This window comes from Melanotaenia boesemani, chromosome 6 (assembly GCF_017639745.1).
Source record: "Melanotaenia boesemani isolate fMelBoe1 chromosome 6, fMelBoe1.pri, whole genome shotgun sequence".
In the NCBI taxonomy this organism is placed as follows: Eukaryota; Metazoa; Chordata; class Actinopteri; order Atheriniformes; family Melanotaeniidae; genus Melanotaenia; species Melanotaenia boesemani.
Genome location: NC_055687.1, coordinates 21,173,890 through 21,194,397, shown reverse-complemented (window position 1 = coordinate 21,194,397; position 20,508 = coordinate 21,173,890). Strand labels below are relative to the sequence as shown.

General features: G+C 39.7%; 1 protein-coding gene across 1 annotated transcript; it reads left to right on the top strand.

The window, feature by feature from the left end:
* Positions 1-15,071: 15,071 nt before the first annotated feature.
* On the top strand, positions 15,072-19,465 carry si:ch211-254p10.2 (solute carrier family 40 member 1). The gene is made up of 9 exons (XM_041988442.1): positions 15,072-15,122; positions 15,680-15,785; positions 15,883-15,950; positions 16,103-16,262; positions 16,577-16,692; positions 16,929-17,055; positions 17,226-17,480; positions 18,262-18,936; positions 19,206-19,465. Exons 2-9 carry the CDS (start codon positions 15,683-15,685, stop codon positions 19,463-19,465), a joined length of 1,764 nt encoding a protein of 587 aa, XP_041844376.1. The 5' UTR covers positions 15,072-15,122; positions 15,680-15,682.
* The last annotated feature ends 1,043 nt before the right edge of the window (positions 19,466-20,508 follow it).

Sequence of the window (20,508 nt, the reverse complement as noted above, 5' to 3'; positions counted from 1 at the left end):
TAGAAACCTCTGTGCATTTTTCCTTCACTATCAGATATGACACCATCTAACTGTCATGTATACTCTTGCTCAGCTTTGGCTTCAAAGGCTCCACACCTCCAGCTGATGCTCTCTGACACAGCTGCCTAGTCAGTCTATTATATTAGATCCAGCATATAGGCTCTCACACTGTGAGCCACATTTACATTCCAGTTTGGGACAGAGCACTACTGTATCACTACAAATGCTACAGTGTTTGACAGATCATGAAGCTGAAGCTCCCCATCCCGGACTTGGAGGACAGGATATTGTCCCATCAACAGCTGGAGGAGGAGAAGGAGGAGGCTGGAGACAGACCAAAATGGGAAAACAAGGCCCCGTATATGCTTCTCTTATTTATGTCAGAGACATGGAGGAGGCAAGTAATGTTTTTATGTCTTAACAAATTTAAGTAAAAACTATAGTGTGGTCTACAATTCACCCTTATTTGACTGTCATTGGTTAGTAACAATTACAAAAATATAAAATAACGAGTGGAAAAGTTAATTTAAAGAAACCTTTATTTCTAAATATTAATTGGCTGTTATTGCAGCTTTGTGAGTGTCTCTGACCGTCAGTCACGTAATTATAACACCATTGTTGCCTGGATAGGTGGTACTTCTTTATCTCATTTCAAGAGACCCTTCCCAGAACTCAGTGTCCACTGAATGGCAGTATTATACAATTACTCTGCAGAATGGAAACTTCATGTTAGAGACCCCTAGTGACAACTGTAAATTCATGTTGTCAGGGCTTATCTCAGAAGGTGACAGGAGTTCCCCCGTGGATTACTTAAAACCCTCAACACAACTCCACAAATGAGGAGGAAGATGTGCTGCAGTAGTGGATACTGTTGTGTTACATTTATGCATGGTCTTTTTTCTATGTCTGCATCATTTGTGGGATTGAGACCACTAGGAAGGTACAGTAAATTATTTCTTCAGTGAAACAGTTCATTTAGATTAATCAAACAAGCAATAATTTTCAAAGAAGAAATGTGACCTCAACCCTTCCTTTTGTGGTTCTGACAATATTCCGACAAAATGTCCATCATGCTGGTGGAGTGGTGACATGCTTGAAGGAAGGGGATAGGACTGGACCACCCTCAGAATATAAGCTCTGTGGTGAATGAGGAGGTGGCAAATACTTCTGATATGATCCCTCTAGTATCTGTAACTGACAGCGATGGGAAGGAAGCTGATCATGCCAAAGTCAGCAAGGAGGGGAGATGACAGCACAGAAAACAGTTTTATCTTGATGAAAAAAAAAAAAAAAAGATCAGGTCAGAAAACCACAGGATGTCAGTTGTGACAACAAAATCTCAGAATGAGAGGATTTTGACAGGGTTGTAGAATGTATGCAACAAAGTGGATGTGACAAAGCTCAGGCCATACACCAAAAAAAAACAAAAAAAAACAAAAAACAAAAAAGAGGGCTGATTTTCCTTATTGAGCTTATGCATAAGCTTGATTACACAAACTGCATGCCCATATGCTTTTGTTAAACACATGAAGTAATCATTCACAAAGCATGTTGGAAAAAGTATGACTTTATGAACATATATAACCGCTTACAGGACCACCTTTTCCCATAGTACTTTTCCTGTAGCTGCTTGTCAACCTGCACAATGATGGGGAGGGTTTTTGGACAATGTCTTTATATCAGTGTTTCATGGATGTCTTGATTGAGCAGCCCTAACCATGTCATCCTGCAGCATCCCAGTTAAGTTAAATGCAAGACTGTTTTGGCCATTGGAGAACGTTTGAATCTCGTTGTTGATTTATTCAGTTTTTTGCACCAAACCTTGCATATACTGTAATCTATAGTTTTACAGTGGCATGATGTGCACCTCTGTGAACTGTCACCCTATTTCTGCTCTACAGACTGTATGAGCTCAGATGGGCCCACTTGTATTTACACAGCATACTGCTTTGCTTTTATATAATTCCCCATGGAGCTGAAATGTAAAAAAAACAGCCTGTAAGTGTATCAGGTTTGCTAATATGCTAATGCAAGAATGCAGATTGTGCCTGCAGCTGTGCTGTTTTGTTGTTTTCAAAGCTCTGACAGTCAGTTTTCAGACTCAGTCCGTTCAACACTTTTAGCATGCATGAGCATTTCATGTATACTTAGGTATTTACAATGCTTTTGTGGTATTTTCCAGCTGCATGTAACTCTGTAATACTTTGACTGAGGTCGTGTGAAGGCTTTCCTTCTTGAGAAGAGGAAATGCGGATGATGTCTGCTTTAACTTTTACAACCCACATGTTTAAACTAATATAAAACTGGAACAACTGATTCTTAGTGACATTTGGAGAAGTTGTATCATTTGTAAACATTATTCTTATTCTTGCCTGGACCTTGAGATTTATTGATATACTACATTGCATACTATATTACATTGCATATCTCTGGGGCACACGATATTAAGCCCAGTTTACAAACCTTTTATCTTATGTCTTCATTGGTTTTTATTCATGATCCTTCATTCCCTCATTAGATTAATGTGGTTTAGGTAGAGCACTAACTGACTAATACATAAATGTCTGCTGATCATACTTCTAATTAATAGAGCTGGACAAGCCTACCACATGGATGTATGTGCTCAGGTTTTTTTATTCCTTCTCTCTGGCTTTTGGTGGTTTCATTTCATCTTTCAGCTACAACTCATTGCAGTAAGTTTGACATCATGTTTCAAGCTATAAATGTTTAATAGTAGTTACATTAAACTATAAAATGTTATGTTAATGTCATATTTCCTTTAGTAACAACTGTGAACAGGATGCAGTGATCATCTCAATCACCAACGGTATCACTTCTGTCTATGCTGCAACTGTCATTTACACTTTTATTCAGTGCAGCAGAAAATTGACAGCAGTCTTTTTGGGGTATTTTTCAGTCTATTTTTTCACATTTCAGCAGATTAAAAAATCTGATTTAATTTTTGGTGTTTAGGAACATCTTAGCATTGACAAAGATAAAACAATGTGGTATCATTTGCTCTCTCAGTGGTATACATACATGGGATAGACAGGTGACATTAAATGCATTATATTCTGTTAACAATTCTGTCCTCCGAAACTAGCACTGATGATAATTGTAATTATACACTGTGACTAATGGCATATTTTATATTTGGATTACCTATTCTTTGGTTTATCTTAGCGTCTATGACCTGTACAATTTAAAAACTTATCCTTTTAAGATACATTGCTATACTTTCAATGCACTATTGCACTCCTAAGGAGATTAATCTACGCTTGATGTTAATATAAATTCATCTTCAGATAAACACAGTCAGAAATCTTTGATTATATATTTTGAAAGATTACTGTTGCAGTAATTATTTCTGTCTTTGCAAGGAAAATTCCCATTTTTGGAAGAAAAGCCAAAACCAAACTGGATCTATGTGATCATCTTTATATTGGCTGGGATACCCAGTATTTCTATATCTTAAGTTGCTGTCTGGAAATGTTTACAGAACATAACTTATTTGTGTTTTTAAAGGGTTTCTGTTTCTTATTTCACTGATTACATCCACAACAGTCACTTACTGTCATATTCTGCTGTAATCTGTAAACCAAACCACTTCTGCAAATAAATTGACAAAATATTTTCTTTGTGTATGTCCATTGCAGATTTGTATCCCAGTGCCGTTGCAGGTTGCTGGGGTTAAAGATGATCTGACACAGGCTGTGATGTGATTAACCTATTTGATTTGGACCCAGGTGGAGGCAGACCTGGAGACGTGCAGTGGCCATTAATGTATGTGTCCAGCTGGGGTCGCTGTTGTGATATGTCCAAACCAAGACATGTGAAATGTGAATTAAAAACTTGGTTAAAATTAAATGCAAATTCCAGTTTGCAATCAACCAGCTTCAGTATATGAATGTGGTTTTTGGAATTAAATGACTTTTTCAGTGGTCAGGTTTCCAGATTGGGATCAAATGAAATGTGACTGACAGGAACGTGTCTGAATTCAGAAGAATAATCTGTACAAAGCAGATTAAATTTTTCATCTGCGCAACATAAAAATTAAATTTTGTATTTACTGTTGTTTGTAATTATGTGTGCAAATAAAATGACTATAAAGTGATTCCTGTAATTTAAAGCAATTTTCCTTCCTCTTTGTTTTGGGTGCATTACTGTATTCCTAAAGACTTTCAATGAAACCAGTCAAACTATTCTTAAAGCTTCGGCAACCAACCTGTCAATTTGGCCGACGATCCCAACAATCTTTTAAAAAAAAGGCGTGAGACTTGGGTCCATTTAAGCCTGGGATTGGCAAAATTTATTGGTATCTAAACCACAACCATCAACAACCTTCTAAAGAGCAACTAAGGGCTTTTATACCCTCCTGCTGCAGGTAATTAGCCGGAACCACCTGTTGACGTGGGACTAGACTATACAAGTTAACATATCCACAAAATATCTTACTTAAAATAACACCTGTAAAGCAAACATCATAAATCAATATTTACATATATACAAACTTAAACATAATCCACTTAATAATTTTACAGCATGCTTCAAATACACATTTAATTTATATAAACTACTTCCCACCCCTCTTTGTTAACATGGTTGGTTCCGAAACCTCTTAAACAGGAAATTAGGCCTACTTCCCCCTTTTACCTCTCCTGCCCTGCAATGAAGACAAGAGGTGAGTATTGCCATTTCCTTCTTGAGCTTATAGCTTTACACAATTAGACACAGATCAAAGTAAAAATGAGTATCAAATGTTGTTAAACGTTAAAATACTAATTTAAGTTCTCTTTTCCCTGGGCAGGATGGCCAGTCCCCCTCTGCAAACAAATAAACACTTTTCTCTGTTTTAACATTCAATAAAACAATTAATTAATCTGTGTGGTCCTATCTGCCAAACATTCCAATAATATGTGCCAGACTTGTGGTGGTGATGGAACCACCGGTCTCCGTCACATTTCCTCCCTCCTCCCCTAGGACTCCAGTCCATCAGTCCTCATACATACGGGAAAGAGAGTCAGCCACAACGTTAGACTTTCCTGCCCGATACTGCACTGTAAAGTTGTAGGGTTGCAGACTAATATACCATCTCGTAATCCGCATATTAGAGTCTTTCATCTGATGCAGCCACTGAAGCGCTCGATGATCCGTTTCCAGAATAAAATGTCGACCCAATAGATAATACCGCAGTGACTCTACAGCCCACTTCACCGCAAGACACTCTTTCTCCACTGTAGAGTATCTTGTCTCCCGGTCTCGAAGTTTCCGACTGAGGAAGACCACTGGACGTTGTCCTCCATCCAACTCTTGCAACAGCACTGCCCCCAAACCCACTCCAGAGGCATCGGTCTGTAGCGTGAATGATTGTGTGAAGTCAGGGCTATGCAGAACAGAGTCACTTGCAATGGCTGACTTGAGATCCTTGAAGGCTCTATCACAGTTCTCAGTCCACTTGACCTTGTTTGGTGCAGAGGCTTTTGTAAGGTCAGTGAGAACTGCTGCCCTCTCAGCAAAATGGGGAATAAACTTACTATACCATCCCACCAGTCCAACAAATGCACGCACTTTCCTCTTCGTTGTGGGCACTGGATATGAGTGAATTGCCTCCACCTTTCCCACCTGAGGCTTAACCTGTCCTTGCCCCACCACATAGCCCAGATACTCCACTTGGCTCTGTGCCACTTTACACTTGTGGGGATTAATGGTAAGACCAGCAGATTCAATGAGGCTGAGAACATGGTGCAGGTGAGCCACGTGCTCCTCCCAGGTCTGGCTGAAGATAACCACATCATCCAGGTATGCGGCAGCAAACTCCGACACTCCCATCAGCAGCTGGTCCATGAGCCGCTGAAATGTTGCAGGCGCCCCCTGTAAACCAAATGGCATCACCTTAAACTGAAACAAGCCAAAAGGTGTTTTGAAGGCTGTTAGTTCTCTTGCTTCCAGTGCAAGGGGCAGTTGCCAGTAACCCTTACACAGATCAAGAGTGGTGATGAACTTGCCCCTCCCAACTCTTTCCAACAGTTCATCAATACGAGGCATTGGATAAGGGTCAAACCTGGAGATTGCATTTATATATCTGAAGTCAATGCAAAACCTCAAAGATCCATCCTTTTTTGGAACCAGCACAACTGGACTGCACCATTCACTCACTGAAACTTCAATAATTCCAAGCTCCAACATTAGTTCAATCTCCTTCTTGAGTTGTGGCACTAGCCGTTCAGGAATCCTATAGAACTTCCTGTGAGGAATGGCATCATCTTTCAAATGAATTTTATGTTGAACCAAAGTAGTGAAACCTGGTTTTTCCTGAAACAAATTCGGGTCCAGAAGAGGCCTTATATCCTCTTGCTGAGAAGGCTGGAGATGTGAGAGTGTGACTGAACTTGCCTCTGCGTTGCCTGTAGGAAAAAACTGCTCACCCTCCTCTCCATCCTCAACCACACGAGCCAGGAGCTGTTGTCTGACAGGCTGTGGATGTTTCGGCACCTGGGCTGGACTATCCTGAGGCCACTGTGAAGTCGATGAGGGGTTTGACGATAGAGATGGCTGTGACTGCACCAGGAACTCCTTCAACAAATTCACATGAAAGATTTGATATTTCTTTTTCTTTTCAGGCATGTACAGTTCATAGGTTACTTTACCCAAACATCTTGTCACTCTGTAAGGTCCCTGCCACTTGGCTAGCAATTTACTGTCACAAGTGGGAAGCAGCAACATCACCTGTTGTCCTGGTTGAAAAATCCTCTCCCTGGCCTTTTTATCATACCAGGTCTTCTGTTTGATCTGAGCCAACCTCATGTTCTGCTGGGCCAGTTCAGTCATCCGTTCCAGCTTCTCCCTCATTCGCACCACATATGCCACCACGTTTTCTCCAGCTGCCTTTGGGTTCTCCCAATGTTCCTTCAGCAAGTCCAGTGGTCCTCTAACTTGACGACCATACAGCAACTCAAATGGTGAAAATCCAGTGGAGGCCTGTGGCACCTCACGATATGCAAACAATAAGTAAGGCAGCCACTGGTCCCAATCCGATCCAGTCTCTGAAACAAACTTGCGTAGCATGGTTTTTAAAGTTTGGTTAAACCGCTCAACCAGTCCATCTGACTGGGGGTGGTATGGGGTGGTTTTAATACCCTTAATACCAAGCAACTGATAAACCTGCTTTAATAGCTTAGACAGGAAATTTGTTCCACAATCTGTGAGAATCTCCCTAGGTATACCCACTCTAGAAAAGAACTGTAAAAGGCAATTAGCAACCTGACGAGCTTTGACTGATCTAAGCGGGAAAGCCTCGGGGTAGCGAGTAGCATAGTCACATATTACCAATATGAACCGGCTACCACAGGAGCTTCTCTCAAGGGGGCCCACAATGTCCATTCCTATTCTGTCAAAGGGTGTATCTATGATGGGCAATGGCTGTAGCCTAGCACGAGCCACACCTTTGTTCGAGGATAGCTGACATATCTTACATGAGGAACAAAACTGCTGCACATGAGTGAACATGCCAGGCCATACAAAGCGAGAAGAGATCCTATAGAGAGACTTTTGAAAAGCAAGGTGGCCTGCCCATGGTATTGAATGACCCAGCTCCATTACCTTCTGCCTAAGAGACTGTGGTAGAGCTATGGCCTCAGTTTTTCCTTTACACTGGTAAAGAATGCCATCTCTCATGACATACGTGGCATCTGCCAGAACATCCACTTTGCCAAGCTTGTTCCCATTAACCTCAGAGACTCTGTCAAACCATGGTTTTAATGTTGGATCAGCCCTCTGAAGCCCTGATATATCTGAAGGAACATCAAAATCTACACTTTGACTCGGTCTTCCTGGCTGCACATTTTCTAACTTAGCTGAACCCAGAAACTTATCCCTTCTCCTCTCAGCTCTAGACTTAACTGGTCTACAAGGACCTGACTCCAGTTCATCATTATAAAATGGTAGCTCTTTAAGAGGATTAATAACTTTCTGTGCTCTTGTGGTCACATAACTGCAACTGGGTCCCGTAAACCCTGGGTCTAAAGTCAGGTCCAAGCCATAATTATTTGACTGGACCTCTTGATCATTAGCAATATCTTGAGTTTCAGCTTTTGCATTGTGTACCAAATCTAGCAAAGTGGGAACATCAAGCCCAAGAATGACTGCATAGGGCAACTTTGGTGCTAAAGCTACAGGCAAAAGAAATGTTTGGCCACCAACAGTCAAATAAACTTCAGCAACCGGATAATCTCTCTCATCACCATGAACACAGCTTATCTTAGTCTTAGCATCGCTCCATAGCTCTCTAGGTACTAAACTGGACAGAACTACAGACTGTGAGCTTCCTGTATCTAAGAGGGCTATTTCACGATGGCCATTTACAAGTACTGGTGCTGTTTGTGACAATTCATGAGCCGAAACTGGATGAGGGGGCCTAGGAACTGAACACAAAAGGGATGGCTTGCTGTGTGTAGTAGCTGGACAAGTATACTGAGTGTGACCAATCTGATTACATTGATAACATCTCACATCTGGCTTTGCACCTGCAGAAAATTTCTTGGAAGGATTGGGTTTACTAGGAGTGAAATGTCTGTTACCAGAATAATTCCTACTCTGACCTGTACCACCACCCCTTTCACCCCCATCAGACTTACTTCGAGCAGTGGAGAAGGTGTCCCGACCAAAGGTGATCCTCCTGGTTCCCGTTCTTGCTGACATGAAGGTCTCAGCTAGTTGTGCAGCCTCCTCTGCTGTCTTAGGGGCACGTTCCCTGATCCACACTTCCAAGTCGGGATTTACCATCCTGAGAAACTGCTCCATGATCATCACTTCAGAAAGGTTTTTCACAGTGGATTTCTCAGGTTTCACCCATTTATAAAACATGTCCTTCAGACGAACATAGAGTTCTCTTGGGGTTTCACCATGATGAACATCCAGGGACCTAAACCGTCGTCGATAGGTGTCCGCAGTTATCTCATATTTGGCAAGAATGGCATCCTTCACTTTGTCATAAGCTTCAGAATCTTTAATGTCCATGTGAACATAAGCACTTCGTGCTTTACCGGTGAGCAATGGAACTAGTCGGACAGCCCACTCTTCTCTAGGCCAACGGCAGACTTGAGCCATCCTCTCAAATGTAGTCAGAAAGTGCTCAATATCATCCTCTGCAGTGAGTGGAAGTAATTTAGGGTCTCTGTGGGTGGAAGGTTCCCGTCTCAGCACCATTTTTTGACTTGGGCCCTCATCTGGATCCTCTTCATCCTCCCCATACGTCTCATTTTCCATCTCATGTTCAGTCTGGTCCAGCTCCTGTTCCTCTCTCATTTCTCTTACTTGGATTTGGATCTGCTGAAATTGATGTTGCATACTCTTCCATCTTTGTTCTTGGCGAGCTGATTCTTTATCCATTCTCTGGTCTCTTGCCGCTTGAGACTGAATTAGCGACTTAACCATGTCAGCTAATTCCTCCAGTCTGTCACCTGGACCAGCTGTGGCAGCAGCTTCATTGTCTTCCTCCAGTTCCTTGGAATCAGTCTTTTTTCCACCTCTGGTCATCATATCTTCTCTCTCTTTTTTTTTTTTTTTTTTTTTTTTTTTTTTTTTTTAAGCCCACACTTCTGACACCACTTGTCAATTTGGCCGACGATCCCAACAATCTTTTAAAAAAAAGGCGTGAGACTTGGGTCCATTTAAGCCTGGGATTGGCAAAATTTATTGGTATCTAAACCACAACCATCAACAACCTTCTAAAGAGCAACTAAGGGCTTTTATACCCTCCTGCTGCAGGTAATTAGCCGGAACCACCTGTTGACGTGGGACTAGACTATACAAGTTAACATATCCACAAAATATCTTACTTAAAATAACACCTGTAAAGCAAACATCATAAATCAATATTTACATATATACAAACTTAAACATAATCCACTTAATAATTTTACAGCATGCTTCAAATACACATTTAATTTATATAAACTACTTCCCACCCCTCTTTGTTAACATGGTTGGTTCCGAAACCTCTTAAACAGGAAATTAGGCCTACTTCCCCCTTTTACCTCTCCTGCCCTGCAATGAAGACAAGAGGTGAGTATTGCCATTTCCTTCTTGAGCTTATAGCTTTACACAATTAGACACAGATCAAAGTAAAAATGAGTATCAAATGTTGTTAAACGTTAAAATACTAATTTAAGTTCTCTTTTCCCTGGGCAGGATGGCCAGTCCCCCTCTGCAAACAAATAAACACTTTTCTCTGTTTTAACATTCAATAAAACAATTAATTAATCTGTGTGGTCCTATCTGCCAAACATTCCAATAATATGTGCCAGACTTGTGGTGGTGATGGAACCACCGGTCTCCGTCACACAACCAGAAATAAGATGCTAATGAAACAAGCATCTCCCTTTTTTCTCCTCATGCAAGCAAGTCAGCATCTCCAGACACCAAGCAGGTTAGATAAAAATGTTTGTGCTTGCCTCATAAAAAAGCCAAAATTACAATTTACAAAGAAAACTGGTTAGAGAAACTGGTAATGTTGAGGAGAGAGACACTGTAGAAAGGCTAAGATGGGATAATAAAATTAGATTAGAGTCTGAAAAGATTAGCTGTGGGACCTGATCAAGAATGTACCAGTGGTGGGATTAAGACTAATGGAGGTATTTTCATTGACAGTGCTTGAATAAATGAATAAAAACTGTCCTGGTACAAAAACCGGCCAGAGTGACAAAAGTTAAATCAGTTTTCTCCCAACTGTTATACAAACCACATTTTTTAAGGTTAAATGCATGAACAGTATTTCATTTTCGCCATTCCTTCTATAGAAGAGTTAAAATTTTAAATGAGTTATTTGTTTTTTCTCTGCAGTTCTGGAGTTCTCTACTCGACTATGGGTGGCTGTAGCTCAGGAAGAAGAGCAGTCGTCTTTCAACCGGAAGGTAGGCTGATCAATTCCAGGCTCCCACTAAATACATGTCGAAGTGTCCTTGGGCAAGACACTTAACCCAATGTTGCCTCCCAATGCGCCTATCAGGGTGTGAATGTGTGTGTGTGTGTGAGTGAATGGGTGAATGTGATAAGTAGTGTAAAGCACTTTGAGTGGTCAAACTGACCTGAAAAGTGCTATATAAGTACAAGTCCATTTACTCTTTACAGGGTGTGTAGAATTATTAGGCAAGTTGTATTTTTGAGGATTAATTTTATTATAGAACAACAACTATGTTCGCAATGAACACAAAAGACTCATAAATATCAAAGCTGAATATGTTTGGAAGTTGGAGTGGGGCTTTTTTAGTTTTAGTATCTTAGGAGGATATCTGTGTGTGACTATTACTGTGCATAATTATTAGGCAATTTAACAAAAACCAAATATATACCCATTTCACTTATTTATTTTCACCAGGGAAACCAATATAACAACTCAAAATTTAAAAATATACATTTCTGGCATTCAAAAACAAAACAAAAACAAATCAGTGACCAATATAACCACCTTTCTTTGCGAGGACACTCAAAAGCCTGCCATCTATAGATTCTGTCAGTGTCTTGATCTGTTCATGATCAACATTGCGTGCAGCAGCAACCACAGCCTCCCAGACACTGTTCAGAGAGGTGTACTGTTTTCCCTCCCTGTAGATCTCACATTTGATGAGGGACCACAGGTTCTCTATGGGGTTAAGATCAGGTGAACAAGGAGGCCATGTCATTATTTTTTCTTCATTTAGACCTTTTCTGGCCAGCCACGCAGTGGAGTACTTGGATGCGTGTGATGGAGCATTGTCCTGCATGAAAATCATGTTTTTTTTTTTAACGATGCTGACTTCTTCCTGTACCACTGCTTGAAGAAGGTGTCTTCCAGAAACTGGCAGTAGGACTGGGAGTTGAGCTTGACTCCATCCTCAACCCGAAAAGGTCCCACAAGCTCATCTTTGATGATACCAGCCCATACCAGTATCCCACCTCCACCTTGCTGGCGTCTGAGTCGGAGTGGAGCTCTCTGCCCTGTACTGATCCAGCCACGGGCCCATCCATCTGGCCCATCAAGACTCACTCTCATTTCATCAGTTCATAAAACCTTAGAAAAATCAGTCTTATGATATTTCTTGGCCCAGTCTTGACGTTTTATCTTGTGTGTCTTGTTCAGTGGTGGTCGTTTTTCAGCCTTCCTTACCTTGGCCATGTCCCTGAGTATTGCACACCTTGTGCTTCTTGGCACTCCACTGATGTTGCAGCTCTGAAATATGGCAAAACTGGTGGCCAATGGCATCTTGGCAGCTTCACGCTTGATTTTCCTCAGTTCATGGGAAGTTATTTTGTGCCTTGTTTTTTCAACACGCTTCTTGCGACCCTGTTGACTGTTTTGAATGAAACGCTTGATTGTTCGATGATCACGCCTCAAAAGCTTGGCAATTTTAAGAGTGCTGCATCCTTCTGCAAGACATCTCACTATTTTTGACTTTTCAGAGTCCGTCAAATCTCTCTTCTGACCCATTTTGCCAAAGGAATGGAAGTTGACTAATAATTATGCACACCTGATATAGGGTGTTGATGTTATTAGACCACACCCCTTCTCATTACAGAGATGCACATCACCTGATATGCTTAACTGGTAGTAGGCTTTCAAGCCTGTACTGGTTGGAGTAGAACAACATGCATAAAGAGGATGATGTGATCAAAATACTCATTTGCCTAATAATTCTGCACACACTGTATTTCATTCAGTGAGATGGTCTCAAAGGTAAGAGACAGACACAAAATACATAATACACCCTGTCACACTGCTTTTTGATACTATCACAGACTACTCTCATGATTTATGAAATACCAGATGAGCACATTGTAACTTATACACTGTACCTACAAGCAGTTTTAGATCCAGATCACTTACTTTTCATTTAATCTTACGTGTCCTCATGTGTCTGATCAGTAATGTCTCTCAAAATCTCTGTATTTTATGTATGTTAAGTAATTTCAAAACCCTTTGGTACTTTTGACATTATATTTAATCCAATTCCCTTCATTACAGAACAATATGTGAATATTGTTAATATTCAAGGTATAAATTATTTTTACAATCTATTTATAATTTACATAAAAAATGTTTGTAACACAAAAATATGAATTCCACTTAATTAAACAAGTATAACAAACATGCTCAGCATCACCATGGAGGTTGCATTAAATGTTTATCAATATAGAAGCATCTCTTTGTCATTTAGAGCAGAAACAGAATTAAAAAGCTTTACAAAGCTTTCTATCCTAAAAACAAAAAAGAAAATGGATATAGCAATCTGATCCTGGACAAAGAACATTTTTAATTCAGATTTAATGTAAATATGAAACGTTTTGTTATTATTGTCTGTTTTTTTTCACCCCACATTTACAGATCTTGTTTTATAGGTTAAATCTTTGATTCTGCTTATTTATCCATTAAAATGAATCAGTTATTGGTTTTTATATTGTTTTAATTATAGCATAAGCTATGAGTACCATAATCAGAAGTCTAGGTTATAGTTAATACAATCTACACAGTGAGAGACTATTAAAAGTTCTAGTTTGATGCTGCTACAAAGATCATTTTCTTTATAACCTTATTATTTACAAGAGTATTGTTTTATTTTTTTTTGCTGTTTGTTTTTTGTGTTTTTTTTTTTGTGTTTTTCTTTTTTTTGTTCTTTTGCAAGGAAACCTTGTTTTGTAGTGTTTCGTTCTGTTCTACAAATCTTAAAATTCATTCATATTTTTTCATGCTTGGCCTTGAACAAATGTGTCAGTGACTTGCAGAACTGGTATATACAGCTACACTGAAGTAATCATGGTGTCCAGGTACAGGATTATCATTATCAGCTGAAAAAGTGACATTTATTTCATTTTAAGATGTCAGCTGTGACTTTACTACTTTTTCCACTATTTTACTAATAGCGAGAGAAAAAGTGCTTAAAACTGTCACAAATTAAATTCCCAACACTGTTAACAACAGACATAATGTGTGTTGACTTAAACTGATTTATTAACGTCACATAATTTTTGGACCTTTTATCATTTTCCTTTCACAACAGATTCTGTTTCCATTTTAACATCCATGTCACTAGTGTCTTTGTGCAAATTCATGGCCTCTCTGAATAATTATATATTAAAGAAATACAATAAAAGCAAATTTACAAATAAATTTTGACATGGTGAATTATGAAAGAATACATTATCCTGCTTAACCTTTTGGGAATGTTTTTTTTTTACATAGGATACTGCATGCTCTACTGAACAATATACCCTCTGTTGAAAATGAAACCTTATCATTAGTAAAGCAATCTGGCAAATACCATTTCAATTGTTTTCCTTATGAAAATCTCAAACCACCTGAGTGCATTTGTGCAGGTGAATTAAGTGCAGATTCCATGAGCCTGGTCATATCAATACAAGCTAATATTGCTGACAAAATACAGAATACCAAGCACTAGAACCTGTGTTTGTGTTATTATTTGATTAAACTTAAGAGAAAAGTTAATTTCCTGTATTAATGTTTACAAATAGAACAGATGGAGTATGATGGGTAACTTGTCCGAATGGTTTGTGATTATTAGTTTGTATGCAAGAGCTGATATTTGTGACTCAAGTCATGTATTAATCTCATGCATCATCTTGTAGATCATAGCTTTTGATAAGTCATAGCAACAGCCTTTCTGCTCTCTACCCCCCTTCTGCCTGCATGTGTGTAAGAGTGATGCAGTGTTGCACGATGTATCCTTTATGTAACTTTGTTGTGGGTGTATGATTAGTGGGGCTGTGCTTGTATGAGTGAGGGTGCATGTATGTGTTCATCAGCCATGTGTGTGCATGTGTGTATTTTGAGTCATATTCAGTTACACAGTTGTCCTTTTTTGTGTGTGGTGTGGGTGGACAGTGATATTGTCCCCACAGTGTCACGTGCTTTGGAATATGCTGGCTGCCTTTGTTGTCTCTCTGCCTGTTCTGCTTTTCTGGCACTTTCATACAATGGTGCACTTGAACACTGTGATGTTATTAAGCCTTTCAAACTACTACAGCTTGAATTCCAGCTCTCAGGAAAGACTAGCATCCTAATGTAGGATACATGGCACAAGATACATCATCGAGGAAGAACAGATTGGACTGAGCGTAACATCTAAACAAAGGTGATGACTGACCCTGCAATCACTTATGAGCACTTTCATTAGTGTTAAAGACTGTTTTCACAGAGCTATGCATGTTAACACACTTATGCTTTATATCTAATGACATAACATCAAAATATTTTTTCTAGATCACTGTTCTGTATTTCACAGTCTGCCTTAACGTAATGCAGAAATTATTTATAGGTACTGTATATTTAAAAACCTAATGTGACAGAAGCTAAGAAAATTAGATGAGGCATACTTAAAAATACAGTGTTGCAAATGTACTGGAGGGGTTACGGCAGTTTGTTGAGTTCAAAAGGGCATAGCCACCTGAATAATGAATTCATTTGGTTGTGCTGTTTTAAGGTTGTTGTACTTTCTAAGATGTTAATTAGTAAGTAAACATTTATCTTAATAATGATCTACACAACTCTATAACACAACAAGAAAAACCTACATTCAGTAGTCTTTCTATTTTTTTTTTATTACTGTCATCTACAGAAAAGCAGCATTGTGCTTTAAAGAAACAGGATAAGTATGCAACAAGTATGTTTTAACGTACAATCCTTCTCTAGGCCATGTCCCGGCGAGCAGATGCTTCCCAGTGTGGTGGAGTTGTGGTTGAATTTGAGTCCGAAAACATGAGGGATTCAAGAGCTAAAGAAAGAAGGAGCGTACCGGGTAAATGCCGTTTACAATTCAGCAAGAATCTTTTTAAATGTGTTTGCAGCATATTTGAATTGAGCTTTTCTTTTATTCTCATGCATTTCTTTGTAAGGTTCAGCTCTTATCTACCTCAAGGGTCCAAAGTTTCTCATCTATGTCAGTGGAGCATTGTCAATGTGGGTAAGAAAAATTTCCAGAAGAAACAAATTTGTGGACCAATAAACAAGACAGCCAGACTGCATGGTGGTCTCCTTACTGTGGACTGTTGTAGCATACTGGTATTATCTTGCCAAGGAATGCATTTTTAAGACGTTTTATCTTGTGTTAAACAGGGTGACCGCATGTGGCACTTTGCAATTTCTGTATTCCTGATTGAGCTGTATGGCCATAACCTGCTGCTGACTGCAGTGTTCGGATTGGTAGTGGCGGGGTCAGTGCTGCTACTTGGAGCTTTGATTGGAGACTGGGTTGATCGCAACCCCAGGATTAAAGGTATGTGCATCAATTTCACACACATTTGGTAATATTAATAGCAGTGTATCATAGCAGTGATACAGTGATACAGATCAGTGAATTTCAATCTTGGGCCAAGGTATTTTCTGCTTTCCTTTCCCACTAGGTGGTGAATTTCATTCGATCCACGTGTCAAGTGTCTATCAGTCTTTGATTTGATAGTTTGACTAAACCAGCAGGGCTCAAGGCACAAGATTCAGAGCCACTGACTCTGTCACAGCTAGTACTAATTTGTAAAGACCATACCATGTATATTTGAAAGTCTGAAACATTTTTCCTGTCTTCTATTTTAGTTGCACATGCATCTCTTTTCATTCAGAACACCTCAGTGACCGTATGTAGCATTGTGCTCATGTTGGTGTTCTCATATAAGCAAAGGATTGAACAGATCTGGGATGGATGGCTTACTGTAAGTAGACACCACATATTGAGTTATGCATGCAAATAACATGTAATTTAAATCGAGACTGAACAAAGTTATTTAATGCATGATCCATATACAGTATACTCATTCAATGGCCATTACATAGAGGAGTTACTGCTGTCATTGTTCCCTCTGTCCTGTGTCCCCACTGTCTCTGCTTCTGAGTTTTTGGCTACTCTGTGCTATCATAGTAACATGTTGCATCGCAAAACTCACACAAGGTGGTTTGTTATACGGTGGTGATCGTCCTGGCAGATGTGGCAAACCTTGCAAGCACAGCGCTGACCATTGCCATTCAGAGGGATTGGATTGTGGTCATCACGGGCTACAACCGAGGTCACCTCGCTGGTGAGGAAATTTAATTAGTTAAAAACATATTTGATTGTATTCTATGTTTGTCACAGGACTACATGGCTGCATAATGGATATTTGATTTAAAGAAAATATTTTTCATGGATTTGCTTCTGATCTTGCTGAAAGTCCATGAGTACCTCTGTGTGTTTGACCCTAAACAAAAGGAATGAATGCAACCATGAGGCGGATAGATCAGGTGACTAACATCCTGGCCCCACTAGCAGTAGGACAGGTCATGACCCTGGCCTCCAATGTGGTTGGCTGTGGCTTCATCCTTGGTTGGAATCTGGTGTCTCTCATTGTTGAGTTCTTCTTCTTGTCGCGGGTGTATCGCATCGTCCCTGCTCTTTCAGTCAAACCACCAACAGTCGAGGATGACCAAGCATACCTGCAGAGTGCAGAGAGGAGAGAGCCTCAAGGTATGGACTGGTCACTGAGATTTAGAATTAGAACAGTAAGTGAAATACAACAGGATTACTGAGTCCTATGCATGCTATGTGAAAACAGTAACAACACTTAGAATAGATGGCACGAAAAAGATGGCATAAAGTATAGAAGCCAAATTTGATAGCAGGGAACAATTCAAGAGCCAGAATCTTTATATTACAGACCCCATTAAAAATGAGTTTAGTTTTTTATTTCACTACTTTGATCAAAATATCTTTCTTTGTATGATCTATGAAAAAAAATTGAAGTTAAATTAATGTGGATTTGAACTTTGAAGCTTAATTAATTGTGGGTAGTATGCATTATTAAGATTAATGATAGCAGTGGTGTCATACTGCATACCCCAAAATTATTTTCATGTGGCTAAAAGAATAAGGTTTGGATAGAAAGATAGCAAGCATTTGCTAAGTTAGAAATATTATGTTATACTAAAGACATGTTCTAGTATGAGCTAATGGGTGCTTAGTTTGATTAATATTACCATGTGCAATATTAGACAATCACCTTACTGCAGACATGGGTGAAAAATAATAAATTTGCAAAGTTTCCACAAGGCAATCATTACAGTGTGTGCTTCTGTCCATATGGCAGGCATTGTAGCTGCAGCTTGTGTAGATTAGCATAGATGGACTGTATTTGACAGATGAAAGAAAGTTTGACATGGAGCAGAAATGGTGCAGAAAGCTAAAGATTAAGCAGTTAGAAGTGATGAACTGAAATGATGGATGCCATTCCTTTTTTCATTAGGGGAAGGCAATGTTGCACAACCTCAACCTCTGACAGAAGATAACTGCAATTCAAGCATGCATCTAAACAAAATCACTAACTTGCCACAGTGTTTCCGGAGGTTTCGCTGGTTGGTGAGCACTTGTAAAGATGGCTGGAGGGCCTACTATCGCCAGCCTGTCTTCCTGGCAGGAATGGGTCTGGCTTTCCTCTATACTACAGTCCTGGGGTTTGATTGCATCACCACCGGCTATGCCTATACACAGGGCATTAGTGGATCTCTTCTTAGTTTGCTGATGGGTGTGTCAGCAATCACAGGGTTGATGGGCACTGTGATGTTCACTAGACTCAGGAAGACCTATGGCTTAGTCAACACAGGCATCATCTCAAGCTGCCTCCACCTGGGCTGCTTGTTGCTATGTGTTTGCTCTGTTTTTGCTCCTGGAAGCCCGATGGATCTTAACTTGCTGATGCCCTACTTTACTGCAAATTCCTCTTCTGAGCCTGGAGGGATGGCAAGCCAAAGGCAAAAACACACCTATCCTCTGTCTGGAGGTAACAATCAGCCACTGCTTCCTGATCGCTCCTCCATTCATTGGACCAATAACACTGTGCTTTTTGACAACGTGCCATCTGGAACAGCTCCAGAATCTTACATCTCCATTATTCTGCTGTTCTTGGGTGTCATCACAGCACGCATTGGTGAGTACAAATATCAAAAGTTAACAGGATTTTTAATTGCTCATATATCAGTGTACCTTGTTTGGGATAGTGTGGACTACACAACATGACTGATATATTGGTATGACTGATTACAGTGCGTCTCTACAATTCCTGTCAACTACATACCTATCTATCCACAAGAGGGCACTGTAGAAAAGTACATAAAAGTCCCAGGATTAATGGGAATTTTACCCCAAATACCCTGCTAATGTGGCTAATTTTAAGCTCCAATAACTACTGTGTTTTAGGTCTGTGGTCCTTCGACCTGACTGTGACCCAGCTTCTGCAAGAAACCATCTGTGAGTCTGAGAGAGGAATTGTTAATGGGGTGCAAAGCTCTATGAATTACCTTATGGACCTGCTTCACTTCATCATGGTGATCTCCGCTCCACAACCAGAACACTTTGGGATCTTAGTCATCATCTCTGTTTTATTCATCACCACTGGGCACATCATGTACTTCTTCTATGCACATAAAGCCAAGAGAAAACACAGACTCAACACATAAAACGGAGAAATGGCTAAATACATGAAAGCACAAGATGCTTACCAGCACTGAATCCACTTTGCACCTATGAAATGAATGCCTCCCTCCTGTTCTTTCAGCAATCTAATTGCAACACTTAGCTTGTGACTTAAGTGCCCCAGCAGCAACAAGATCTCAGGTGAAGTAGAGCGGGAGACAAGTTCTTTATTCATGTACACAACTTGAGGTGGCCACAATAAACGCAGCAACAATACCTCTTGGGGAAATGTCCTAATCTAACAGACAGGACGGCATCAGCCGATGCAAACTCTACAGAGTTACTGCAACTGTAAGACTTTCAATTAAGTCTACTTACTTACAGAGCTTTTTGGACTGAAGGGGGAGGATGGAGAGATATTTGTAACTTTAGCTCAGTAAAGAGCTGATGTGAAAAAACTAAACAACAGTATGAAAATAAACACAAGATGAAACAGTATTCTTACAAGTGGCAACGATGTTACTGATCCGTCCACTTGGAAATATTCCAGGATGTCCAAAAAGGAACATAAAGGGAACTTGATGTAAGATTGTTTAATTTTGTTTTTCTCTAAATTGAAAGGCACCCCCCCCCCCCCCCCCCCCCCCCCTTTTTTTTTAATGGACGAAGTGAAAGGACAAAACAATTCCCTTCCCCTGGTTTGTTTCTCTGTGGATGAATCAAGCTAACATTTGCCTTTCTTTTATTCATGTAAACTTAGTTTATAGATTACAACAGTACATCATCATGTCATGGCACGAATTTCAGTAAAACTTAAAATTAATTTTATTTTAACTGCTTGTGTATTTAGAAAAATACAATTTCTCCAACTTTCCATATAAAGAGTGACATTTTTAGTTTTATAGAAATCCAAAAGGAATCAAATCTTTATTTTGTGACATGTTTGAAGTCAGTGGTAGATATATGTTGACAAAAAATGTTGATCACTGCCATGGGCAATGATATTTGACTTTTTGCTTCATTTTTTTGTAGTTCTGATGAACTTTACCTTACCTCAACTAAGAGCAAGAAAACTTTGTATAACTGG

Excerpts from the sequence above, each read along its gene's own strand:
- si:ch211-254p10.2 (XM_041988442.1), top strand. The coding sequence starts at position 15,683 with ATGTCCCGGCGAGCAGATGCTTCCCAGTGTGGTGGAGTTGTGGTTGAA. Across the intron at positions 17,481-18,261 it reads AGAGAGGAGAGAGCCTCAAG|GCAATGTTGCACAACCTCAA; the intron begins GTATGGACTGGT and ends CATTAGGGGAAG. Across the intron at positions 18,937-19,205 it reads TGTCATCACAGCACGCATTG|GTCTGTGGTCCTTCGACCTG; the intron begins GTGAGTACAAAT and ends ACTGTGTTTTAG.